This window comes from Tenebrio molitor, chromosome 3 (genome assembly GCF_963966145.1).
Source record: "Tenebrio molitor chromosome 3, icTenMoli1.1, whole genome shotgun sequence".
Classification (NCBI taxonomy): Eukaryota; Metazoa; Arthropoda; class Insecta; order Coleoptera; family Tenebrionidae; genus Tenebrio; species Tenebrio molitor.
In genome coordinates this window covers 27,923,560-27,951,057 of record NC_091048.1, presented here as the reverse complement: position 1 = coordinate 27,951,057, position 27,498 = coordinate 27,923,560, and the positions used below count along the sequence as shown (strand labels likewise).

At 44.0% G+C, this 27,498-nt stretch overlaps 1 protein-coding gene across 2 annotated transcripts; it reads right to left on the bottom strand.

Annotated features, from left to right (window-relative positions):
• Smg6 (Smg6 nonsense mediated mRNA decay factor) lies at positions 1-27,463 on the bottom strand. 2 transcript variants are annotated; one of them, XR_011158140.1, is made up of 15 exons: positions 27,418-27,463; positions 25,826-27,057; positions 22,108-22,256; positions 20,844-22,056; positions 20,683-20,793; positions 17,532-17,815; positions 12,440-12,585; positions 9,497-9,749; positions 9,330-9,430; positions 5,170-5,447; positions 4,608-4,778; positions 3,602-3,749; positions 3,145-3,444; positions 643-845; positions 1-581 (listed from the first exon to the last, which is right to left on the bottom strand). XR_011158140.1 is itself a non-coding variant. In XM_069043057.1 (14 exons), the coding sequence occupies exons 1-14, from the start codon at positions 27,446-27,448 to the stop codon at positions 712-714; spliced, it is 4,551 nt and encodes a 1,516-aa protein (XP_068899158.1). In that variant the 5' UTR covers positions 27,449-27,463; the 3' UTR covers positions 1-711. The 2 variants fall into 2 exon arrangements, 1 of the variants encoding a protein (XP_068899158.1); XM_069043057.1 differs by having other exon boundaries at positions 1-845.
• Between the last annotated feature and the right edge of the window lie 35 nt (positions 27,464-27,498).

Genomic DNA, 27,498 nt, shown 5'->3' with positions numbered 1-27,498 from the left:
TACGTAATCATATTATTTATTTATTTATTTACAATAAATTCCTGAGCAAAACAATTGCAATAATTAACAACAGTTCATATAATTTACTCGTATAAATCCTAGATACAGTAAGTTGTTAAAAAACACAAAAAAAAATCATCAGGGACAGGATGAACGTCTCGTTTTACAGTAATAGATTGATATATACAAAAAAAGAAAAGAAATTAAAATAAGTACATGATGTCGCTAGTGCTAGGGACAAATAAAACCCAGGATGTGAGGGGGTAAAAATACTGTGTATATAAAATGACGGATTACATAAATAAAAGATAATTAAAAATGGCACGGCGCGCTAATTTATGTACGGTTGTGATTGTGTTGGTGGTGTTGTTGTTGTTGTTGTGTGCGTGTGAAGAAAGAACCTAATCGGGGGACACGAGGAATGCAACATCTCACAACCCGATCGAGAGAACGTGTAAAAAACAGTTAAAAAGGTGACATCAAACCCCACGCTAAATGAAACAAACTACAGTAACGATTAATTTAACTTAAACAAGTACATGAATTCTTGTCTAGCAGTGAGAAGTACGTAGGTCATAAATCTGTAAATAAAAGTCGCTTTAGAGGTGAGAGGGTGGCGGCGAGTTGACTGGCTCTCCTCACCGTTATCTCGAGATCTCGCCCCTTTTTTGCTAGTGACTGCTCGTATTAGCGCCTTGGATTCTTCGAGGTTCATCCTAGTCCGGCCCACTGCATGAAATCTACGAGCTCCCTGACGGGGACGTCCCTCGCCAGCGCCTTGACGCGGAGGTTGCGGTCGTCCGTCAGAAGGACCACTTCGCTCACCAATTTCTTCGGCTCGTCGTCTGCAAAATAAACGACACGATCCGTGTTACCGTTACCAACTTTACGATTTTCTCGGATGTCGACGGATTTGAATAAATTTGAATGTCCACAGATGGTTGGCTTTAATGTCTAAAAATCAAATTCGCGAGGCGATTTATCGATCGGATTATTTTACGGCGACATCACGGTGTTTGGAATAGCTCCACGAGTAAAAAAAATGTGAATCAAGAAGCGAAAATATTTTAGAATGACGCAAAAAGTGAGTAGAATTAGTGCGAGGAATACTGTTTTAATTTCGTCAAAAACTTCACGTGGAGCGTCGCAGGGTTGCAACATTAGACCCCTGTTGTTCGTCTCTCGACGATGTCGTCGGTTGAATCTCTTTAAAGAAAGTACTTTTGCTGATGACTTCATCTACAAATTCGCCACATCGAGACACACGTTACGCTACTGAATAAATTTTAGACTCTTTTTTTTTCATGTTGGTCAAGTATGCAGTAATAAAGAAATTATAAGTGGTGATCCGTTGATCGGCGGTGCTGCTTTGAAGCGTCCGAAATTAGTCAAAGGTTAACGACAAGCCATAAGAATTTTTTTTTTTTTAATAAATAATAAACGGACGAAGAAAGGAAGAACAAGACTCGTTCTAGTGAAAATGTATAATTCGTCATAAAACTGCAAAAGTCTTCTTCATCATTTCTTAAGGGCAACAGAGAAGAACCTTTTTAAGTTGCTTCTTTATTCCAGTACTAAATTTTGCTTACCACTCGTCGCTGTACACTAATCTTGATAAAATTGACCAAAAAGTATTTTTCCTATCGTGTCCAACTAATTCAATGTGAGCTAGACAAATCAGACCAAAATAAATTATTCCCATCAAAGTGCGACAATATTTTTTTCTGATAAAATTATTCATTTTAGGTACACATTATTTTTAAATGCTTCAGTCAAGACTATTAAGTTTATAGAATGTTTTATTACAGACTTTTTATTTTTTCAATATGGCGGCACTCGTATATGTAAATACAGGGTGTAACAGAAATAAGTGCATTCATTTTAACTGGTAATACAACTCGTCAAAAGGAACAACTTTTCTATCTACCATTTTGCCGAAAAAGGATGTTTAATTCCAAAAAAAAATTTTGAGAGATTTGTCACTAAAATAGCCCTACGCCACTACATAATGAATTAGCTAATTGAGATCAGCGCTAATATGAAAAAAACGTCCATTTTCATCCAGAAGACGTGTTTTAACGCCGAAATCGAAATTCAAACAAATTTACCCGTATAGCAAAAAATCCACTTCGTAAAAATCTGGTTGTTTCACGTTTTTAGGTAGCTTCGTTTTGGAGATATGGACGGTTTTAGGAAAATCTTTCCTACTTTTTTGACCCATTACGCAACGTTTTTGGCCAAAATGGCAGAGAGAAAAGTTGTTCCTTTTGATGAGTTCTATTACCAGTTAAAATTAATGCATTTATTTTTGTTACACCCTGTATGTATATCGTTGCAATTTTTTTTTCACATGTGTTTTCTTTCTATGATTTGCACTTCCGGAGATTTCTTCAAACTGCTCGTTGTGTATATTTTGGATCTTGCTATTTACAGTTGACTTTTTGCTGATTGTAGATAATTTTTCGATTTTCACCTGTTTAAAATTGTTGCTCTCGTTTTTTTTTTCACTTTTTTCTTCTCTTATTTTTTGTTAAATTGTGTGGTGTATAAGTAAATACTTTCATTTTGATTTTGTTGAAAGAACTTTTTCGCCAAAACATCTTAGGAGTGTCACAAGGTGACAACATTAAACCTGTATTATTTCTCTCTTTATACAAAATGTTTACAGAAAAATAATGCATTTTTGTGGTACTTCGAGTCACTCTAAGCTGCAGATTTCACAAAACCCAAATCGGATGCTCACATTACCTGATCCTGTTAGAACTGTTGAAAAGCGATTGTTAGCATCTGAGTTTCTTTTTTCTTTATTCACGGAAAACGTGTGCCACGATTTCCGTTGTCAAATTTTTATTTTATACATACTTCAAATGACAGTATCGGTCCTTCTGTTGACTAAAATAAATCTTGTTCTTCCTATCCACATCGATTAATTATTTAATGCAACAAGTCTCGATTCAGAACTGCCAACTTGTAGAAGTTATTTATTATTATTATTTATCACCAGCTAAAAATCCATCAAAGTTTCAAAGGCTTTCTTTTTTTTCGACATCCTTTATTAACCCAAGAAAAATACGAAAGACTCCGCTTCTGTGGAAGCTTCTCGACCGCCCACGACCCGCCACCCCCGACCCTCCGGATACTCACTTTCGACGGCGTGCTGTTCCCTGTGTCCCTTGCTCAGCACCAGACAGGTGGCCAATATCTTGTCGTCGTTCTTGAACGTCGCGTCCATCATCGAGTCGTCCTCCGTGGTGAAGGTGGTCGACGACAGTACCGCCCCCTTCGTCGTCACGCATTTGACGGCCGGCGGCTTGCTTTTGAGGTACACCAGAGCCCTCTTCGCCGCCTGCGCCACCTTCCTGACGTGCTGCGGGTCGAGCGCGCTCCTCGTCGACGGCGTCGGCGATTTTCCGCCCCTGCTCAGACCTTCCAGCTCGCTGAGCACTGCCGCAATCGAACAAAACGATGAGTTACGCAGAGCCGTCACGAAGTTGAAAGAAAAGTGCAAGTGAGTACGCGCCTCTGTCGATGTCAATGCACTCGCGACAGGTGCACGCACAATGCCGATTTTTTTTTCGACTCTTTTCTCTCGGAAGCTTACCTACGATGGGCACCATCAGGACGTAGACGTGCGACGATGTGATCGCGGTTATCCTGTCCAGGTGGTCGATGAAGCAGTTGGTGTCGGGGACGAGGTACTTGGGGCGCACCTCGATGTGCACGCTCACCACCGCCTGGCTGAGGATTTTCTGCGGGAAAGGAGAGAATTGGCGTTCAGAGCAGGAGTTTCGAGGCAGAAGAGCCGCACCTCCGGCTCTTCCGCGAACGGTCGGGCGACGACAATGTTTCGCCGAGATTTATCGCCGTCCTCGGGGGATGTGTCCGCTGTTTGTTGCGTCGTCGGGTTCGACGGCAGCGGAATGCCGTCGTCTGCGCCGAAGAGACGACGGTAACGGTACACGTGCGGGAGATCCGCCAATCATCCGGCCGGCTCTCGACCGGTAGATTGGCACAGGTCCAAGTGTGTGTGTGTCGCACGAGGAAGTGCCCGTGCAACATGCACGCCCACGCTTTCCCACGGCCCGCAACGGTTCCTGACCGCCCCGGAATTCGGATGCACCTCGCGCGGACAATATCGATCGCAACCCGGACCCACTGACCTAAAGTCTCGACGGTGGAGCCGCCGAAAAAGTCGGAGGAAACGGCGAGATGGGAGCGGCGCCCCTCGCCGCCGACAAAAATCCACCACGACTACAGTTACACGCTATGCGAATTATTCAATTTCACGATCTAACGGCTCCTTGAAGGAGCTATTATGGACTTTTTCCAATAACATACTGAACTTCACAGAATAGCCGGCAACAATGGAGTACCGCTGCGATGAAATTGGCATATTGCAAAAAGAAAACGGGGGATCGGCAAAATTGATCCGGACGAACGTAATTGAATTCGCGTCAATTAGGCACAATCGAATCATCGCGGGCCGGGTTATATAATAATAAATAATTCGTGGGGATCGGTCACGCACCGCGCTCTACGAACTCCAAGGGAACGAACAAGTTTCGCTGTCAATTAGAGATTTTAACGATCGCGGCTCGTGCGATTACCTTCACACGCTGTTTGTGCAACTCCTGTCGTCTCTGGGTCCTTTCCAGTTCCACTTTTCGGCAGAGCAACTCGCGCACCTCCGACGGGGCCTCGTCACCGGGTCCTCCGTTCGAGATCTCCTCTTCCTCTTCGTCGCTGAAGCTCTCCATCAGGACGTCGTTGTTGCGAACCTTGGCGAAAACGGATAATTTAAAATGTACGAAAGATAAGGATATGCACCAGGTGGTGAAGCTTTGACGAAGGGGCGGAGCTGTAGAGCTCGAATAGATTTGCTTCTGGAGCGCAAAAAAAAGTAACTACATTCGCCCAGTTGGCGACCTCGACTTCGCCTCGGTCGTCAATCTCTGGGCTTAGCACAAAAAGGCTCACTTCTACTCTCAATGATATAATCTACTATTTTTTGTAATTTTTACCTCGGCATAACATTAATTAAAAAAAAAACAATTTTTGAAATGTTTCCTGAACATAGATAACTTTCGCAAGGTACGTTGTTTTTGGAAAAAAAGAAAATTTTCTTTTCCGTATTTCGATCGTTCGTCGCGATTCGGGTGATTCACTCACCAGATCCTGGGAGGCGACCGGGGAGTCCCTGCTGTTCGAGGTGCACACCACCGAGACGTACTCCCTGAAGTCGTCCTCGATTTCCAGCTTCAAAACGGGCGGTTCCAGCCCGCACAGGAACACCGTACCGAAAAATAACAACTTGTTCATCCGCAGGGCGAACTGGGCGACTTCGAAGTCCAGATCCTTGGGTGCGTAGCTGACGTCCGGCTCGTTCACCATCAAGGGCGTGAATCCGTTGAGGACGCTGTCCTCCGGCAGCTTCACTTGTTCGTAACCTGTAATGATCGGTTTTTGTTTTTTGCTGTTGTTTTGTTTCTTCTTTCTATTTCGGGAGATCTCTACGTGGGCCGAAATTGCAAGCCGTCCAAATTGGCCGCGCCCAATTCGGGAACGACGAACAATCAAAAATGCAATTTAGATACGTGCGGCTCGGACGAGAACGCAACCGCAAAAAGTTCGTCTGCACGTATAATTATACTGTCGGGTTAGATTCGTTCTCGGATCTGGCAGGAGATTTTGAAGGAACGAGAGAAAAAAAAACGCCGTTCCGTGTTGGGAAAAAATTCGACACAAAAGGATTTTTAGAGCGATGGTCGACAAGTCAATTTCGGGTTTCGACGAAATCGAAGCGCTCGACACTTTCCACATTTTCGGCACACCTGTCTGTCAGTGCACGGTTATCTTTTCGCGTCGCCGTTAGATGTATGATTGACGAAGACGATTTTCACAAATCGCCAACCGAAAAAAACAAATCAAAAAGTAATCCGAGATATTGATAAAATCTGGAATTGCGACGGTGTAAAGTTACCACTCCACCCGTTTTACTGTCACCGTGCCAGCCAGAGGGATAAAATAATTCACGAGAATCTCATAAATAAAACGCGAATATTGCATTTATCATGACCGTTTTGGGAACAGATCTGACAGGTTTATTGACTGCTGCACCGACCATATTTCAAGAGAATTACGAAAAATTAAACGTTTATTTCCATATTATCACATCCAATATTCATTCTGCTTTCAGAAGTCACATTTAATTATTTCAAAATTTAGCGTCTAATGATTCTCCCTTGACGTTTCTGTTTCAGTAATGAGCAGGAATTCAAACAGATATTTGTGCACTTTTTTTTACAAGTGGGAATTTTGCGCGCATGAACGCAGCGACGTTGTTACTGTCTGTAAAATAAATGTTTATGAGGTAGCATTAGTTTTTTGTTGCCTTAATGTATATTAAGTAATCCGCTGAAAGTCAAAAGCTTGCTTCAAATTTTGAAAACGAAATTTACATACAATTATTTTTTAAATTTTATTTTATAAGGTAATATTTAATCTTTTTATACGGGATGTCTCAATTTTCGCGAATTCCGAATTCAGAGTGTGGTAGGGAAGGACCCAGTGGAACTCGAAAAATACTTAGAAAAAAAAAATCGCTCTTCCTGAAGAAAATATAAGCACTTTAATTTTGTTCAATACATAGCAGCCTTCATATCCACAGTGACAAAATACTATTCTAGCTACGTTGCCGTTCCATTTTTAAGAAAAATTACAAAAATTAAAGATTTTTTTACTCCAAAATAAAGCTATTCTTGAAAAAATTGTTTTTATTTTCCATAATCATTTACACCATAAATAACAGTAAACACTGAACTTTTCAGCCTGTATTTGTAGAAAACGCACTTCAAAGAGTGCACCTTCAGACCAAGGTATCTTTGTGTGTGTGTGGAGGGGGGGTCCTGATTTTTTAAATTTAGTTTCCATATTTGGACTACTGAAGTGATCCCCTACAACGCTCTGAATTTGGAATTCGCGAATTTTGAGACACCCTGTATTTTGTTTTAGTCCTACAGGATAGAAATAAATTTAAGTGAAATGTTTTATACCGTTTTCGGAATTTAACTTTTCCCGCACCTCCTAATTTTCAATTTTTCAATTCGATTAATCTTCGTCTAAAATTATTTCCTCGGTAAGAAAAAATTAAAACCCAATCTAATTATTTCCGTGTTGGATAAAAATCGACAGCTAAGACGGCGGCAAAATGAGAATCGCAAAGCTCGTTTCGCTTCGTATTTTTCAATTTTCTCCACCTTTCGCCGCATTCCCCCGAAAACTCTGAACAATCACCGAACGTCTTCAAACAATCAAGAATTCAAAGCGTCCCGAACATTTTCCACGTAAACGGAAACCGTTTTCGTTAATCTCCTCAATTCAAACAACGGAATCCATTTTTTGAGAGCCGGCATCTCCTCATCGTACGATATCGGATGCTCGTTTTGCACAGCTTCCTCTCGAGATTGTTAAAAAATTGTTCAAATTCTCCACAATTATCCTTAACGAATGGGAAAAAAATGGTCGAATGCACCGCGGCAATTTTATGGCAGAGTTGATTCACTCCGAGTGGAAACTTTCCTGTACGTAGCGCAGTCCACGCAGGAAACACGAACTCTCGCGTATATACAACGTGTCCCAGAAATATGTACATTAATTTCGACCGGTAATAGAGAACGCGTCAGTCGCAACGTCAACGACATGTTCAGGTACTTTTTCTTAAACCCTTCAGTTGCAGTTATTTTTTGTTTTTTGCTACAACTTGCTGTGTTATAATAACATTAAGTGGTGGGTCGTAAGAGTGAAATGGGAATGATGGTAGTAAATGAAAACATGTTTTACCAAAAAAAATATAAAAAAACAAACAAATATCTGTAATTAGAATATTATGGTCGTTGTTTATTGATCATTACAACAAGCTACAACTGACAACAAGAAAGACCCCAATCAAACGCCCATACTTGAAATAATTGCAAAACGTTTCCCAAAATAATTGCAATAATTAGAGGCTCAGAGTAAAAATCCACCAATTATTAATGTTCAAAAAAAAAATACTTGCTGCGTCTGTCTTTTACGAGCCACAATTAATATAGCAACTTACCGAGGGTCTCCGCCCCCTTGCCTCATCGTAAAAGCAAAGTAAGGCCGCTGCATCTTTCTCGAAGTCTTCCTTTAAAATCGTCTGCTTCAGCTTTTGCATTGAACGAATTAATCACAAGAAGTGTTCGAACTGGCCGAGTTATTTTCCATACAACGTTGAAGGCGGCGACGAAATAATTCTTCCATTTTTTCGCAAATATTCTGTTGTTGCAGCATTTTCCACCCGTAAAAAGAAAAAAAAAAGCACTGCTGCAAATTGCGTTCCGTTGACAGCGTGAGGATTTTCGCCTGTCCAGATGTGTGTCGTGCGTATTGTACTCCGAGGTAAATCGTTGCAAAAACTTCACTCTTCGGACGCATTTGTTGTACTTTTGGCATTCTCCAAATCGTATTTCGCGACATTTCTTCGACGTTTTCGATTTGCTCAGAACGTGGTAAACCACGCTCGTGGGCCGCAACCTTACAAGGATCTCGATGATGCTGCACCACAAGATGCACAAAGCTTCACCATAAGTCAACACAATGTCTGCGTGTTCACTATTCACTTCTAAATCATCGAATTAAACGTAAACCATCGCCATTAACGTTCTTATCTCTCTGCCTCGACCGCAGCGCGCAGAGAAATATTCTAAAAACACGGTGGGTGTACTTGATTATGACAAAACGATTATTTCACGGTCATTGTCATTGGGACAAATTACCGGACAAAGGCTCGTTAATTTATGGGGCGTTAAGTGCTAAAATAAAGAAGCGATTTTGAAATAAAATCATTCATGAAAATGTTATTACTCCTGGGACGCGTTGTACGTATAAAAAAAAAAGACAGCATCGTTTCGAGTTTTGCAAATATTTCAGTGGACGTTTCCTTCTCAACGTGAGACAACAAAATATCCACATTCGTCCGAAACGCGGATCGAAACGGAAAAGTCCCGTTAGTTCGCGTTAATTCCGAATCAGTCCGTGCGTGACGCGTTCGCAATCATTTTATGCACTCATTACAAGACCATCTGATCCCATCACCATCTAATGGGACTGTTAATTAATTAATGTTGCAACGATAAGATACGAGGCTGCCTTTGACTTTAATTTAGTCCCTGCCAACGTCGTAATTTTCTAATTCAACTCATTTTCGTCTTGTTTGTATCGTTCGTTATTAACTTAATTAACATGTCCACAGTTTGACGACTGATTCTGATCGGTAATTTCGTTTGATGGGCACTCATTTTATTTACCTTCCTGGTGCTCGGAGACGAGCGCCGACGCCGTCGTCTGGTCCAATTTCTCCAGTAGATTCATGAGGGTGGCCAGTCGGGCCCAGGCGTCACCCGGGGTCCTGAACGAATTAAAAAATAATAAACAATTAGAGAAAAAGGACGACGGGGACGTGGTGGAGACGCACCCGACCCTGAAGTCTTGAGTGGACGGGGGCGGGTTCCAGACGGACGAATGGCAGAGCATCCAGTCGCACCAGATCTTGACGGCGGGCAACAGGACGTGGACGTCCTGGGGCAGGGCGGCGAGGTGATCGCGTCCGCTCTCCTCGAGCAGCGAGACGCACCGCTCCAGGATCAGGTTGAACATCTGGAGGGAGACGACGAGGGCGCGCTCCTGCAGCTCCGACCTGTAGCCCGCCTGCATCTGGAGCTGGGGATCTGCGGAGCGTAATTATTGTTTACGTCGCGAGAGGCATTCCGAGAATCCGATTTGTTTTTGTCGGTCGTTAATTTGCGCGTAAAAAACGGCCTAATTGTGTGCCACAGCTCGGAGGCCTTCGCCTCCGGGTAGGCTGCGTTCGGTTTGTAAACATGGCGAAACACGTCCGTTACAGAACGATGTTCTGTGGCGTAATTATCGGACATTCTTGAGCTGGCGCCGACCGACCTGGTGCGCTTCGGGCCTCATTAGCCGAGCCAATTTGCTCGCACCGTCCCACCCCCCGGGGGGCGCGTGTCGCGCGAGAAATTCGTCGTCGTCGTCGTCTTCAGAGGCGGTGGCGCGGGCGGGGACGGGACGTTTTCGCATCCGAGAGCCGGAGGCCGCGCTTTGTCCCCGATTGACCCCTGCCAAGGCCGTTTCAAGGCCGAACGTTGGCCGATCTTGCAGCTTTTACGAGGCCGTTTCTTCACTTTGCTCTCGTTATTGCTCGGCCGCCCCTGCCCCGCCGCCGACCGACAATGGACGTTCCACGCCATCGCTCCACGGTCGTTGTCGCCTCTTCTTCGGAGGGTCCATCGCGGCCTTGGCATAACAGTACGGAAAAAACGCGCGGTGCGACATGTCGCGGCCGTTATCTCTCGACCGGGGGTGTTCAACTCGGCCGACCTTGGCAAGGTCGACGGCGAGAGGTTTTTTCCGGGCGGACGCGCCGGAAACCGGGGCGGACTTCTGGGGCGACGTGGATCGGCACGAACCGGTCGGGATGCAGATCTAAAATTAAACGTGAGGACGCGACAAGAAAAACCAGCCGCAAATAGAAGCACGGACGTGGTGCGGAGGCAGAGAACCAGAAGACAGTTTCGACTCGGAGAGACGTCAAATCATTTTTCTGCGTGCCACACGGGCTATCTTTAGAACGCGAGCCGGACTCGGAGGTTTCTCGATATCGCCTCTTCTAACTGTAACCGATTTAATTAAACAGATTGCACCGGAACGATCGGACGAGAAACCTGCTGCGAGCTGGAAATGTCCTTTTTCCTCCTCTGCACGAACGCGCTCCATTCCGGTCCGGGAGCGCCGCTCGACACCGGACCAAATCGCAAATGTATTGCCGAAACGGTCCAAAATAAAATCTATTTTGATATTTCATTGTTGAGAACTTAAATAAAATTTTCGTTTCCAAAAATATGCGGGGTCAAATGAACTGTTTGATGCACTCTTCGATTGGTAATACACTTGTGGCCGATCAGTTATGCTCGAGAAACAACTTCCCATCCCATAAATTGTATTCATCTTAACGATTCGAGCCTGAGAAAATTATAAGGATAAATGAAACGACACGAGGAAGTTGCACAAAATGATAAAGCGCATCTTTTCTAATTTACAAAGTTTTTTTTGCCTTTTGAAAAGGACATTTCAATTCGTCCCCGCTTTTGTGAATTCCGGCTTTCTGGTGAAGTTTTTGCCAGAAAGAAAATTTTGCTTATAAGAAGAATCGTGATGAAATGGAAAACCTTGATAGTAGAAAGAAGCACATATTTTGACACACCAAGCGAATGACGAAAATAAATATCCACGTTAACTTTGCAAATGTATTGTGGGTTGCATTTTAAATTCCGTCGTCAAATACCCTGTACATATTTCAACATTTCGAAAACCTTTTAAAATAATTGTCAATTAACACGTGTCTTTTCGCTAGACATGCGACAAGAAAAACGAGTGCATCCGCTGACGAGTCAATTAAATCGATGTCAACACTCGTGTTTCCAACTAGGTTTTTGAACAGTATGTCCGCAACTAGATTCTTGCAGCATTTGAAAAACTAGTTAGTCATTTTTTACGCGATATTAATATGTGCCGCGACGCAATTCTCGAGCAAACACGGCTGTTTTTACAGTTTCTCGACGAAACAAATGTCGATTTGGTACGATTTTCCCACACGCAACAGTGGTGACCCGAAACGAATTACGACAAACAAATTTCAGTTCCCCATTTAGATTTATTCTTCTCCGGCCGATCGCCGCAGGCTCGCATTATTCTGAATCCGCCTCCGATGCACCTTGACCTGACGTTGATATCTCCATCGCGGAATCGCACGATTCGCCCAGAAGTGGCCCGGATGGAGGCGCGAAATCGCGCAAATTGCACACGGGGTGCGTTTCCCGGACGCCGCGGAAGTCGCTGGAGGAAAGCTCCGCGGAGCCGGTGCAACGCGCTCGCACGATGGAATTTTCGTCCGTCGACCTCCCGCAATTATTTTCACGTATCCATCGTGACGTGATGGATGCGTACACGCATCGAACGCACTAGCACGCCCCCCTAATTACGTCGAGAAGAACGGTTACGAAATCGCGACGCGTGTCGACGTCCTTGGCAGTTTTTGGGCGGCGAGAGTGTCACCCTCTCGTGGACGGTTGCCACAACAAAGCGAAAGAAAAGAAGCGACGAGTCTCGGGGCGCATTAACACTTCTAAATATAGAGCAGGGAGGCGTCGAGAAAAACTCGGATCGATTGATTTATTAAATGGTGATTATCTTGGCCGGCTATGAATAAATTTTCATACGGAATGAGTCACCGGTTGGGGTTACGCGCGATGACGCCGCTCGCATTCGGACTCTCCGGAGCGGAGAAGAGACTTCTTCTGTTGAGTTTATTTAAGGCCGTTGTACCCGAGTTAAAAATCACCTTTCAATTGGGTGCTTTCGATGGCGAACATGTTGAGAGCCAGCAGTTGCAGGAACCTGTTGCACGGCAGGGGCACCGGCGAGTGTTGCAACAGCGCCCGAAACTCCTTCAGCATCTGCATGGCGGCCTCCTGGAAGCTCTCCATCCTGAAATAAATCGAAACGATATTAAAAATTTAAAAAAAAAAAAACACCAACATTCCACCGAAAGGTGACCGTAACTGTACCGCATAATCAAAACTAGCGGTTTCCGATTTTATTTTTGTCAGACGCCGTCAACCGATTATGATATATGAAGGAGCGACCTCGGACGACCTTGAGTCCGCGTTCTTTTTTTTTCCGCGACCGACGATGCGGATCTGTGTCTGTGGGAAAAGTCGAGGGAAAGCTCGCGAGTGACGTTTGAATGCGAACCCGCGAAGAACGGTGGCCCGGGATGAATCCAATTTAGCATATTCCGATTGTTCGGCGCATTTAAATTTATGTCGGTATCAGAGACGGCCGTGTAACAATTCATGTATTATGCATTGTGCGCGGTCGGTAATTTGATTAGTCAAGAATTTATGTAACTGACAGCGTTGTCAGCTACCAATTTTCGAGGCGAAAGCTCAGACATCTCCACAATAAGCGTCCGATTCAACAATGGACCGGCGGGGATGAAGATACCCCGACGAAGATGGCGTTTGATGGCGGCCGCTCGATTACAATACATATACGAATAATCGCTGGTGTTTTTTCTCACCAACGTGTTCTCCACAGGAGGCTAATTAGATGTGGAAAACAAAAGTCAGTTCGTAGATTGATTCGTACAACTGTAACAATTGTCCTTTAAGTGACCACATAACGTTTGTATTGTTATTATTTTATAATTGGTACAAATTATATTGGAAAGATATATTCTGATGCACTTCTTTCAATTCACAGATTTCATTTTTCTAACTCCAACAGCGCAGGGGAATTTTTTTATCTTTGCATTCTACAATATTTCGTTATAATTATACAAATTTTATCGTTATCGCAGCATGTGAGAATTTCTTAATTTCGTCGTAAAACGTAAGCGATAAAAATTATGAATAAAAGTAGGCCCAGCACCAAACCCTGGGGCACACCAGATACAGGAAACTTTTCTTTGATTTATCTTCGCCGCACAAAACGTCCTTTTAAGTAATAACTGACAAAATATAAAGAAGAAAATGTTCTCGCATCTTTGGGAAACTATTTCTTTATAGGTACTTCATATGCGGTGTGGCATTTAACAAAAACAAAGAAAACAATAAATAGATCCAAGAAGCCTCGAATAAAAAGTGCGAAAATGTGGAATTACAAAGGAAATGGGAAAAATGGAAAATAAAAATAAATGCCATAAAATGCGGTAACAATTTTCACTCCTCAAAATTAATCACGTGACATTCACCCGATTATGGAATAAGGCATATCGTTTACAGAAGTAAAGAAAATATCACGCCATCAATGATCATCAAGTCAAAAATATAACGATCAAAAATAAAAGAGAAAAAGAAAGAAATCCCATCATTGAAATTTTGGAAATTCATTTTTTCAACTTTTATACAATACATTATTCATTCGTAATTTATACATAAAACAGTTGCATCTCAGTAAACATCGTTTTAATTGGCCGGGTTTAAATTGAGGCGAGAGAGTTACGAATCAATCTGCGACTCGACTTTGGTTGTTAACGTCTTACGAAATTTTTATCACCGGGAGGCTTTCTGTTGGTTTTACATTTTTTTTTTTTTTCTCTCCGGGTGACAGGAGTCCATCAGTCACAACCGAAAGACAACGAATCGATCAGATTGGGCAACAAAACAAGTTTTTAATAACCCTCACCATCTAGATAATGGCTGACAACCATTAGTTTGTATAATAATAGCCGGACGGTGCACATCGTAAATTTCTGTATAATCTTCCTGGGTGTAATGGTCGGAGAGCGACAGTCGGTGGCAACAGAGTCACACCGGGGATTATCCCGCGACCAGTCGATAATTATTTAAACGTCGAATCGCATTCCGCCGACATCACGCATTACCATGCTCGCCCAGAAGAGCTCGGCAAAGATTGGCCGGCCGGCTTCCGCATTGGTTTCGAGTGGCGAAGAAGCACCTCGAAATCCTTCAGCGCTAACAGTTCTCCGGGTACCTGCATCCGCTCTTCTCTGCTGTTTGCGCGAGGCCCCCGGTAGCCGATGGATTAACTGTAGATGCGACAACGTGAAATTTTTTCACGGTTCCTCCGAATTAATCCCCGGCACGCGAAATCGGTGCGCGCGGTTGTGCCGCCGCGCGTTACTTTTCCTTTCTTTCGGTGCACCTGCGTCGTGAGCCGCCTCCGCGTTCTCTCGACGTTGTATTATTATGCAAGGGTCCTGGGATTGTCGTGGGCGCGTTCTTAAATCGATTATTTACGACTTAATTGCGGGCCGGCGGGACGGTTTCGGAAAAATCCGCCGCATCCGTCAAGCCTTTTCCCATCGGGTCCGGAGTGCGGCGGGTTAACCAGTGCGGTTACGTCGCAACGACACATCCGATAATTCTCGCCGTTCCCATCGTTTATTCCGCTAATTTATCGACGGCTTTCGATGCAAACCGTGGTGCCGTTTCCCGTATGCCAACTCTTGACCATAACTTGACCGGTCGCTGGCGCGACTCTCGAGCAAAAAAGACGACGGAGACGGACCGACAGGAAGCGTCCAGTCTGGCCCGGGAACCCGAACTCTTATCTGATCCGACGACCGAACCGCACAGCCGCAACCGAATCGACATGATCCCCGCGACGTTTCCGCGCATTCGACGACCGTACGTCCTGTCACTCGACAGGACGCTCCCCGACCCCACACGGCGACACACCGAGAGCGAACGCTCCACGCAAAACATCCTCGATTGGAGGGAAGATTTCAGAGATCAGATTCGCCTGAAGACGCGGCAACTTTTTTTTCTCGGTGCGTACCGGAACGGTACGACTCTATCTCGTCTCGCCATTTTTACTGTCATCATGTAAGTCAGCGAGTAATAAAATTAGCGCAAACTGGCCCTCGTTAAAAGTCCTCGTTGAAGTTGAGGATAGTAAAACGCCGCCATAAACTTTATTGCGTGTATGCATCATCCGATATCTGCCTGCGAGACTTCTGTATTGTTATTAGAAACGCCACACCCTTGGGCAGGATCGTATTCGCGAATTATTGCAGAAATACACAGGTTTACGAGCGCCGTTGTCCAACTGACGTTCCGATGTTTTTTCGCGGGGTGAGTGACGTTCAGTCCGCGGTCCGCGTAACTCGACCATCTGGATACTGTCCAAAAAAAAAAAACACAAACAAACAGAAACAAATGACACTGGTTTTGTATTGTTACGATCGGTGTGACCGCGGGTGGGGTCGTAAAAATCACGCTTCGTCCTATATTTTCCAAATCGTTTTATTTCATTCCAGAGATCCTCCGGGTAAAAATCACCGTACAGCTACACGAACGGCCAATAACAAATTGTAATTTATGTCTCGTTTACATTACAGTCCCGTTGATGGTGTCCTTTGACTGCGGCCACCGTATCAAATAAATCATTGGACGTGATACACCAGTTCATTCATATACGTCTAATTGGCGGAGTCACACCCGAATACGGCAAACGACAGACTTACGACTCTCCATTAGCATAACTCAACGGAAAAATTTCTTTTGTGAGAGACAACGGCCACCAACCCACAGATTACCGGTCGATTTTTTGGTGTCGGATTTTTTCTTTGCCCGTTCTCTCGGCGCGTTCTCGTGCACAATAAGAAAATGACTTGTAAGGTCTTGCATCTTCGAACCGTACCTGTCATGAACACGACTTCTTTTATTGTCCGGTGCTGTTTTACAAGAATAAAAAAAAGTCCAGATTCAAGGTTGTTGCCGTCGCGCGTCTTCTGCGCGTTCCTCCGGACGTTTCGTTTTCGTCGATCGGTACCTATCACGGTCGGAATCGTCGATGCGTCTTGTTCTCATGTTCGAGGGTGCGTCGACCGATAAGGAAGAGGTCGCGGGCATCTCTCATTCTCCGCACACCTATGCGGTTCACCCGAACGGAACGAATCTACGTGCCGGGAACGGGGGCTCTGCGATGGCTCTGTTGCTTGGGAAACGTCAAAACACAAGAAATATTCCAATTATGGTGGAGTTACGTCATCTCATCGCCGACAGCCAGCTCCGAGCTGCGGACGATTCCGCGCGCGGTTCGTGACAAGTCCGTCAGGAATTTGGTCTCAGAAATTTCGAAAAAATGCCGATTTGTCGCAATTATAAAAACATTAATGTGTCGATGTTTCAAGAAGCAGCTTGTACACTCGTAATATTGATTTCGCCGAAAAATGCTACTAATGAAACGTCCTGCGTATCTCTCCGTTGCCCCCAAAAGTTTCTGTTCAGTTTTCTCATTTCCTAGTCCCTTTAAATTAAATATCCTACGTATCTGCGTATATTTTAATTTTGAAAAAAGAAATACAACACTTACTCCATTTTGTGTTACGTGAAATAAAAGAAATGCGAGACCAGTTGGTCACGGAAAACAAAAGTTGATTCGTTGATTGATTCACACGGTTTTAACTATCAAGCGACAGATTTGTCAGAGCAATTAAACAGTTTTGTTTATCGTGGCCGTTAACAATCAAGAAGTCAATTTCAACCAAACTAAAACAGCTCCGTTGCCATTCTGTTCATAAATCTCCGCCCGCTTGAAACTTTACCAGTTCACCAAAATAAAATGGCCGTTCTGGAGTCTCTTTTGGCATTTTGAGAGAATTTATTGGGGTCACTTATTACGAAAACTTTCTCGGCGAGTAAACTTCACCTCGGGGCGTCCCGTTCCCACCTGGGGGCCAACTCCGCAGCCTTCCCCGCCACCTGCCTAATTAATCCCGCGATCTCTTAACTGTACCCGTCAGAACAATAACGGGCGCCAAAAAAAAAATCATCATCTAATCTCCTCCGCGTTCCGTTTTCGCAAACCTGTGGGAATCGGTGCCGTCCTAACGGTCGGCGTCGGCCGTGTCGAATCGACCCGGGCAATTACGGCGACTTCCTGCGGGGCTCTCCTCCACTTACCCAATTCTCGTGATCAGCTTTCCGTGGACGTGCAAGTAGCTGATGACGAATCTCTTGTTCACCTCGACGCTGCTCAGCGCCGCCAGGTCCTCCTCCTCCGAGTCCTTCTGCTCCTGGACGGCTTTCGTCGTCCTGTGGACTCTACGTCCGCCGTCCGGCCGGATCCAGGTCTCGTGGCGGAGGGAACCGGGCGCGTTCTCCGGATCCTCCGACTCCTTTTGTTTCATGTGCTGCTTGGCCCTCTCCAGGCGCTCCTCGCGGCGTTTCCGCTCGCCCTGCTCGTACTGCGGACAGAAGAGGGGTCAGACGAGCCGTCGAGACCAATCAAGACAACGACGCCGACAATCATGCAATCAAATCGAAATTATCGACGGGCAATAATTCTGGTTTGTTCGACACGAATGGAACGGCTAATCTAAGACAGCAAACACTACGACAGGCACACGGGGGTGTACAGGAGGTCTAGAAAATTCACACAAAGCGTACCCTTTCGGGTAGTTCACAAAGACGTACAGACAACAAGCGCTACTTTAGACACAACAAATCATGAATACAAAGCGGTCCAGATATGTATTATACGGTCGACTACTCATACGTACGCTTATTTGATGAAGATACTGCATGTAAAAAAAAAACAAACAAATGAGTATGACAAACAAAAAGTCACGTGGTTCGCTACCAGATCAAATTTAGAAATATATTTCTCGGCGAGTTCGACACGCGCCCGCCACCTAGCGGCTCACCGCCGAACCTACACTTTCGTGTTCCCATGAGTACTTTTTTTTTTGTCCGGAGAGAAATTACCATTGAATGTGATCGTGATTAACACAGAATGAACTTGAAACATGTTCATATTAAAACCCACACGATTAAAAAAAAATTTACAACGAACCACTCAAAAAATGCAAGTCAGATCGAAACGATTATGCAAATCGGCTAATCTCGAGTGCGTTTGTGTGAAATGAATGAATTCTTCGACAGTGCGCTACAGTTATGATCTAGTGTGATTGCGGAAGGAAAGCTCGGGGAATAACACAATGTGAAGAAGCGAAGCGTTGGACTCGCACCGACGCAAACACGGAAAAACGTATTTTCCGTTCGAGGGTCAATGTGGGTTTTAATATTGCCGTCTGGTGCGCTACAGTCAAAATGTTAAATGGTGACGATTTGGTTCGGGTGCGATCTTTAAATATTCCAATTTCATTCTCTGATCTCTTGTTAGGTAGAAGAAATCCGGGCTCCGTGAAATGGACAAAATATTTTTTGAACACTTTGGGGCCATCTAGAGACGCCTGCGATAAAACTGAAAAATACTTATACATACTTATTTCTAGTTCGTTGAGTAGCCGTAGGCGCTGCTGCACTGCATAATTTATTATTTTGATAGTACCACTTATTACTATCGCGCGTTCAAATGAAATCCTGGGCTGAGTAGGCGTTGGAAAAATTAAACCGTTTAGAACAGTGTAAATTTTGAATTTCCCGCTGTTTGACACGAATGACATTTGTTTATGTTTAATCGGGACACAATTAAACATGTTTGTTTTTAGCAAAAGGTGCCCTTAGATATTTGCTTCGAGAATAGGAATCGTTAACGTTATTCTATTTTTAATGTAAAACATTGCAAAGAAAGAAAAATAGTGAGATATTTATGGCGCTAAATTTTAGGTTAGCTGTCAACATGTTCCAATTAATCTACGCTTTAAAAAAGCACAACAATTGACGGTTTCCAACGCCTTCCCAGCCGAGGAATTCATTTGAACGCGCGATACAATCACCCATATCAGAAAAATGCGAAGGTCGTTGATAAAGTTCGGGACCTAATAATGAAAAGTTGGACTTTTTGAAGCTTTTGATTTATTTTTAATTCCTGAACTTTTGAATTTTAATTCTCGTATGTTCAAAATGGCCGTTAACTAAAGTTCTGAGCTCTTTATTTGAAACTATTGCAAATTTTGTCAAATTTGGGCAGTTGGTTGCAAAAAAAAAACGGGAACTGTCAGAATAAAATTGACACATTTTTACAATTTTCTCATAGCGTGAAACCTCCGTTAGAATTAACGTCAAAATTCAATAACATTTTTTAGAATTATTTAATAGGTATCGTACCTTGAAATCAAAAATTATTATTTTCGAATTCAATTTTTAATCTATTCCATTTGTTGTAAATGATTTTCCAAAGCAAAATAGTGAGGCCATAACATTCTCTAAATACAAAACTCATTTCACATTCTTCAGTCGATCAGTTCAAAGTTTAATTCATATTTTTTTTAAACGCAAGCACGAACTCATGACTAGGAGTTTTACGCTGCAAGAACATACCTTTAGAAGCTTTACAACGTTTTTACACAATTTTTGTACAAAATTCAATCCGTAATGACAAACAGTATAGTCGTCACAATTTTACCTTTTCGTCCAAGTAATCTGTCAAAATTATTACATCTTTGTCCTAAAAAATAGGCTTGTGAAATCGAAACTTTCTTGGGTGAGGTAACCAGAGTGTCTCTTTGACTGTTTTTTTGCTCCTGGATCGTATAAAAAGGTATAAAAAACCCTCCTTAAAAAAACTACAGTCTCATTACTCATAGTAAAAATATGACGCCGCGCACTGTCTGCGTAACTTTACCTGCCGCACAATCTTTTGTAAAATAAGCACCTTATTCTCAATTTCGTCGAAATAACAATTTTTGGATTACGTTTTCTGTAAAAATTTGCAATAAGCAATCAAACTTTTTACTTCCATACTTGACATAACAGTGTCAAAAATCAACTAGTTTCCATGGTAACCAGATTTGCTTTTGTCTGCGTCAAACAATGCCAACTAGATACCGACGCTCCTTCGTATTAAATCTGAAAACGTCAAGTGATTTTGACAGATCATCTCGGCGACAGTTTATTTTTCAGTTTTACCGCGGCCAATTAATGCCATAAGAAATTACGACAGCGAACAATAGAAGACGCGTTCTCGTTAATTAATCAACCGAGTTCATGCACGATGAGTCATGTTATTAATCTAAAGTAAACAGATATGCGCACATTGTTTTCGTCAACACCATAAACGGTGAACAGATTCGGTTCCGAAATCTCTTTTACAAACAGTCGAGTCGTGTTTACGAATCGTTCAGACTGGGATGACGAACTCGAATCCTACCTTCTTCCTGTTTTCGTCGAACAAAGAAATCAGATACTCTCTGGCCGACGGGACAGGATTCGACGACATCAGGCTCCTCATGTAGTAGTAAACAGCGTCCAACTTTCTCCTCTACAATAAACAAATGAAAAACTGTCGCATCGTGAATACTCGAGACTTACGGCGTAGACCGCGAGTACCGCCAGTTGGTTGTAGGGTTTTCCGTTCTTCGGATTGATCTCGTGGGCTTTTATGTACCACTGTCTGCACTTGCCGTAATTTGACGTCTCATTCACCTGTTCCCTGTACCGTCCCAGGTCTCCCAAAAACAACAACAATTTTTGTGCTGAGATGAGGGCCAGACCTATGTAACCCAAGCCCTTGGAGTGCGCCAGATTGTTGTTGCCCAAGTAATTGTTCAGTTTGAACTTGTAAGTGTCCTCGAGCGAGTCCAGGAGACTCTCGAAGTAACCGGTGCCTTCGTCTATCAAGTAGAGCAAGAAGCCTTTGTACTGCTCCTTGTTGGGGGGGTCGTTGGTGATGGCTTTCCTCGTCACTTCGATGATGTTGTGGTAGAGAATCTTCCAGAGGTGTTGCTCCACGTTCTCGGTCTGGCAGAATTTCAAATCTTTGCACAGCAAGTACTGGAGCGCCTCTTTGAGGAACTGTCTCAGGGACTCGACGGTCCCCCAGTTGATCAAGATCAAGCCCGAGTTCATGATGTACTGGAGCTCGTTGTCCGCCCGTTTTATGTCTTTGATCAGGTTGGGGTAGTGGCAAGAGTTGAACCCTTCGGAGTTCTCGTCGTACCACCCCGGCCTGATGTTGCCGAACTGATCCGTGGTGTACATCTGGGGGGGCGTGGACTCCGTGTTGTCGGAAAACCCGGGGACGCTCACCCTCGTGCTCTGCGACTTGACGATGATGGGCTTGCTGGGGTTGTTGTGGTCGAAGAGGCTCTTCTGCTGGCAAGGTTTGCGCACCTCGGGGTACTTGGGCTGATCTACTTGCGTCGCGTCCGGAGACTTCTGCGGCAACACCAACACCCCGGCCTTCTTCACGTTGATCTTGTCACCCTCCCGTTCCGAATTCCTCCTGCTCCTGTCGGAGCACTCCCTTTCCGAGTTCTGCCGGCTCCTGATCTCTTCCCTCCAGTTCTCCGGCTCGGTGGTGGAACTCCTGCGGGTGCGGTCGACGCTGGCCTCGCGGCTAGGATTGCGCGAGCGCCGCTCGTAGCTGGAATCGCGGCGGTCGCGCGACTGGCGGCGGTGGCGGCGACCCCGCGATTCTTGCGGCACTTTGAAGCCGTCGTTCGGCCGGTTCGACCTGGTGTTGTCCAGGCTGGCGTCGCGGGCTCTGCTGCCGCTGCGGCGCTTGTTGCGCCGCCCGCTGCGTCTGCAAAATGTCAACGGTAACGAACGTCCGACGAAGGACTCACGCGCTCACTTCTTGGACTTCTTGGGGTTGCTCAGGTTCGACGGCATCGATTTGACGCTGATGTCGACCAGGCTCGTCACCGAGGAGCTCCTGGTCATCGCGTCGCTCAAGGCCTCGGCTTCCAAGCGGTCGTTCAGCTCGACTTCCTCGCTCCAGTCCTGCAATTCGGAAAAATTTTACGGTTTCGTCGAGATCGAGGAAAACCTTGACGGATCGAGTCGGTCCTCTCACGTGGTGCTCTCCTGGTCTTTATTCGACAAACAAAATTTGAATTCGGCCAAGGTCGCACATATCGCAGCTCGATTAGAGCTGCTGATATGCAATTATCAAATTAATAATAATTAAAACTAAATTAAAATTTTTGCCAATCTCGCTTTCGTTTGCATTATTCATTGTGTTATTATTGTTGCATTAGGTATTAATTTTTTATTTCTTTTGTTGTGTCTATGGTAATTTGTTTTTTATGCGTTTAAATATGCACGACGCAATTTTTCAAAGGCACACCTACAGAGATAACGGAATGCATTTCCATACAGGAAAAAATCTGATCTTATTTTTTCAAATGTTTTACAATTTTTTTTACCTTGATCGATTCGTCAAAACTTTATCGAGGTCTAACGTTCTTAACGCTTTAACGCCCAGTTTCCTGTACGCATTTTGCGTCAGTTACGCTGACGAAGAGTGTTAAAATCAAAATGTAATTCAGATTTTTAAAAACTTTCTCGGCCAATAGAATTTATTGGGAAAAAGATCTGCGAATGCTAATAAAAAGTCGTTTTATTCCAAAAGAAGTCACCGAGAGCCTGAGAGGCACAAAAGAAGTAGACGTCACATAAAGTTGTCCGTTAGATAACTTTGTAAAAAATTAAAAAAAAACTGTAAAAATCTTATTGAATTTTCAAGAAAAATGTAGTGACATTTAAAAAAACATGGAACCCAAGTTGGTTACGAAAATTGATTAGTAGATCGATGCGGTTTTGTCAAATTAAAATTGCGACAGATCTGTCAACAGCTTAAGATAATTTTTCGAATTTGCGTCTCTAATAGGTCTATTATTGTATTCAAGTGGGAGTCGTTTATGGCTATCTATTAAAGCACTCGTGGTTTCATAATCTCTAAGAAAATTTTTATCAATATTTCAGTGTATTATTGTCATTTACACCAAAAAACTTACAATATTAACGTTCAAACTCTACTTTTTAACATCCGTTGCAGACGTGGTTACATCCGTTACCTTGAATTACCAATTATGTAATACAAAATTCCCTAAAATTTGAAATTTTAATTTTTTTATTTAAAAATTAAAACAAGGGTGCAAATTCGAAAAAATAACATAAAAAATTCGTTTTATAAGGGGATTGGCGCACTTGTCCCATAGAAAACGCCCCTACGGCTCGTTTTCTACACCTGAGACTCGTGCGCCAAATCAACCCTTATAAAACTTGTTCTTTAATATATGTACTATTTTTCATGGCCGGCTAAAATTATGTCACGTAAATGTCACCAACCACCGCAAAATTCCCTACATTTAAAGTTTTTATTTATAAAATACAGGGTGAGCAACAATAACTGTTTCAGTTGGCAAAAAAAATTTTACATAAAATTTTCAAGACTGTGAATTGTACCTATTTCGGTTTGTTTTATTAACAATATTGACACCTGGTATACATTTCAAATTTAAACGTCTTGGTTTTTGTAATCTTTTATTAATAAAATGGTTTTCTCGTTGGAACATGACATAAAAGTCACCAAAAATCACCAGAATTTATTGCCAACTCAATCAGTACTTGTTGCTCACACGGTAGTATAAAGCGGCAAAATAGAAAAAATAGTATAAAACACTAGTTGCAGAAGGTCCTTCAAGCACTCATTTGTTCCTCAACTCGCCGCTATGCGGCTCATTGCGGTCATTCTCATTATAAATGATCGCAGTAGGCGTTGGTGACGTAGTTGAATGTGTCGCAAGCCCCATAACATGAGTGAGATTAGTATTACCAGTAGGTGGCGCTACTGGCGGTAGTGGAAATCTGTCTACTAGTTTGTCTAACGTTGCGAGGCTGGCGGCACATCCACAATTTGTGTGGGTCTTCAACGCCAACTACGATGGGACAATCATTTATAATGAATTAATGACCGTATTTGAAAATACTATTCTTACCTCAAACGTTACAAGACGCAAACCTTGAAAATTCAAGTTAGGACGCGTTTTTGCGTCTACAAAATGTGACAAAGCTAAGCTCGATGAGGAATTTTATTAGACGTGCGTCAGAATTGAACAATAGAAAAAATCGAATTTCATTTCCTGTCCCTGCAAAATGCATTCAGGCCCGGTTGTATAAAGCGATGTCAAGTCGTTGTTAAAATTATCAGAATGTCAACGATCTGATTGGAGGATATTTAATATTTTATTTGAATCAGCCAATCAAATGGGCGGATTTCCGATTTGACGCGTTGCGTTGTTAGCTGACACGATGTTAACTAAGCTTTATATCTACAATTGGGCCTATAAGTAGTCATCTTAAAATGAAAAAATAAAACCTCATTATTTCAACTGGAGATTCTGAATAGTAGTTTATTTGACGAGTTCTTGTGTAAATTGGGCTTTTTTGGCACGGGTCAGTTTAAAACGCGAGTGAAACGAGTTGAATACAAAGTTTTTTTGTTCGACGAGCCCATTAAAGGCTCCAAATCGCTTAAAATCTTTAAAATTAGCTTGACGTTTCGTTTTGACAAGTGGTGACATTTATCAAAATCCGTTCACATAGGAGAAAATTCTCAAATTCTGACAGTGTCGAACAAAAAAGATACATTTACATCCAACCTGATCAAGAATAATGCAAAAATAAGACTTTTCATTTGATAATCTTTCGATTGCAGTCATTTTTACGGAAACTAGAACTGTTTCCTTATCTCCTATTTGATTTCTCCGATAACACCAATACCTTTGAGATAACAAATACCAGTCTGACCAGCTACAAATTTGCCGTAAACTGTCAAAAAGGTCGTTTTGACAGTGCACTGTTGTGACAAAATTTACATAGGTTAGATTAAATTTTGACGCGACCTCCCGACCAATCATCACGCGATTCATCTTCCCAGCAAAAAACACGATTTTCGTAAAAATTTTCTTTCATTAAATAAACATCACATTAGTATTGACAGACGTGACCCACTTTTATTTGACAGTTAACTCCGGTTTTGTTTATCGTGGCCCACCAGCTCCCAAATTTGTTGATCGAATTCCATCATAACAAATACTCGTTCAATTTTCGTTTGGTAGTTTTACTTTCTCACGCGCATTCCACAAGTCTTTTTCAAAAAAAAAAACACAATAACATTTTTTTAACCCGTATTATGTGACACGTAACCGCTTTGAAAACTGTACTGGCAACAAACACAGAAGGCTGTGTTTTTTGTATCTCCATGGAGATTTTCGGTGGTTAAAAAAACAAAATAAATATTATTGCTTGGCATTTTGTTCGTAAATGTTTATATTATTCCTAGAATCGCAATAAAATTGCTAATCTCTAAATCACTCGCGGATACCAATCGAACAGACCGGAGTAGATAGAGGGAGTCTCTATCTTTCCACGTAAAAACAATTAATTTTAACCTACACGTAAATAATTGAATATCACCAGCACGCGGAAACATTTGAAATGATTCGCCTAGTAACTGACAGTTAAGCAAACAAAAATTGCCCCACGATTTGGGACCTCGAGCTCACCAGAATGACATTGCTGCTGGTCGTGACAGTGTTGATTTTGATTTTCTCTTCGGGAGTCGGGGGCGAAACGGGCGGGGTGGTCTCCTGGTAGTCCACTTTGGGGGGCTCTCTCTCGTTCACCTCGTCCCAGTTCTCCTCTTCCCGCACCTCATAATTTTGATTTCTGCGATCGTCTCTGGACCTGGCGTTGTACTGATTCCTCCTGTTGTTCCTGTCCCTGCCGTTCCTGCGATACTCGTAGTTCCTGCTGTGGTAGTTGGCCGGCGATTGGGGCCTGCTGTCGGGCCTGTTCAGGTTGTCGTTGCTCCTGGTCCTGCCATAGGGTGGGGTCGGCGGGCGCGAGCTGCAAGGACTCGAGATGCCCAGGTCTGGCGTCCTGGACCTGTACGATCCCGCGTCGTACTCTTGGTGCAGGCGCCCTCTGCCTCTCTGCCTGTTGGGCAAGGTGCAGTAGCCCATGTTGGCGTAGGACGCGCCCTGATTGGGGTAGGCGTTGGGGTAGTTGCCGACCACGTGGTAGTTGCTGCTGCCCTGGAACGTGAGGCTGGCCCCGTTCCAGTTGTCGTCGACCCCCGCCTGGGTCATCTTGGTGTCCTCGAGCATCTTCTTGCGCAGCCTGGGGGGCAACTTGTCGAGGTTGATCGACTTGTGCAGGGGCCGCTTGTCGGACTCCACTCCGATGGTGCTGTGTCGCCGCCCGCTGGGGGGCTTCGGGTGGCCCTTGTCGAAGACGCGGCCCGGGGGCGCGGCCGACGGCTCGACGCTCCGCGTGTCGCGCATCCGCTGCGAGGGGCCGCCGTTGGACAGCCCCCGCGGCTCGGAGCCTTGCCTGAACTGGCGCCACTCCTCGTGGTGGTCCGAGTTGTTGTCGTTGCCTCCGCCGCGGCGCCGGTTCGAGTAGCGCTTCGAGCGGGGCCCGAAGCGGTCGTCGTAGTTGCCGTTGGTGGCGGAGTGGCGGTCGTTGTCTTGCGACATCTCCCGGGCGTTGGCCACGGGTCGAGGGACGTAGATCATTTGCTCGGGCTTGCGGGTTTTCCGGTGGGTCACGGGCTCGGTCACTGCGGGTGCGTCGCCCTTGTACCGGGGCTCATCCTGGAAAGGCTTGGGCTTGGTCGCTATTAAGGTACTGTCGGGTTCAGACTCTTCGGTTCCTGTGTTTGATTTTCTGAGAGGTCCACTGCCAGGTCTGTAGATTTCTTGCTGTGGCTTGCCACGTTTCATATTTTTCTTTTCTGCAACACAACAACTGCGATCACTCGACGGTTCGGCGACGGCGGCGGCGGCGAGTTGTTTATAAACACTACGGCTCGGGACGGAGCATATTTCGATTTTGAGGTTATGTCGACGTTCGACCACAAATTCGGACGCAACTGGACGCACTCCTGCAACAATCGACACGCAAAGACACCCCAAACAACTCACAACATCGGATTTATCAACTGGACATTACATAAAATTAATAATGATTGCGACAGAAGGTGACACCTACCAGCTTCTAGTGCTTTTTCCACTCTTTCGCATTGGCTAGAGCGACAAACGAACTTGGCCCCAACACGAACCGATTTCGAGATAAAAATCGAATATCTTCCTACCTAATGAATCATCTCGTCGATAACGTTCCATCAATTAATTAGAAAAATCCCCAATTTTTGAAAAATATCTCGTTACGAAAT

What these genes read in the sequence shown, in the direction of transcription:
- Smg6 (XM_069043057.1), bottom strand. Translation starts at nt 27,448, where the DNA reads ATGGAACGTTATCGACGAGATGATTCATTAG. An exon ending in TCGACGAGATGATTCATTAG is followed by an intron (nt 27,058 to 27,417) that starts GTAGGAAGATAT and finishes GTTGTGTTGCAG; the next exon opens with AAAAGAAAAATATGAAACGT. An exon ending in AACCCCAAGAAGTCCAAGAA is followed by an intron (nt 22,057 to 22,107) that starts GTGAGCGCGTGA and finishes GACATTTTGCAG; the next exon opens with ACGCAGCGGGCGGCGCAACA.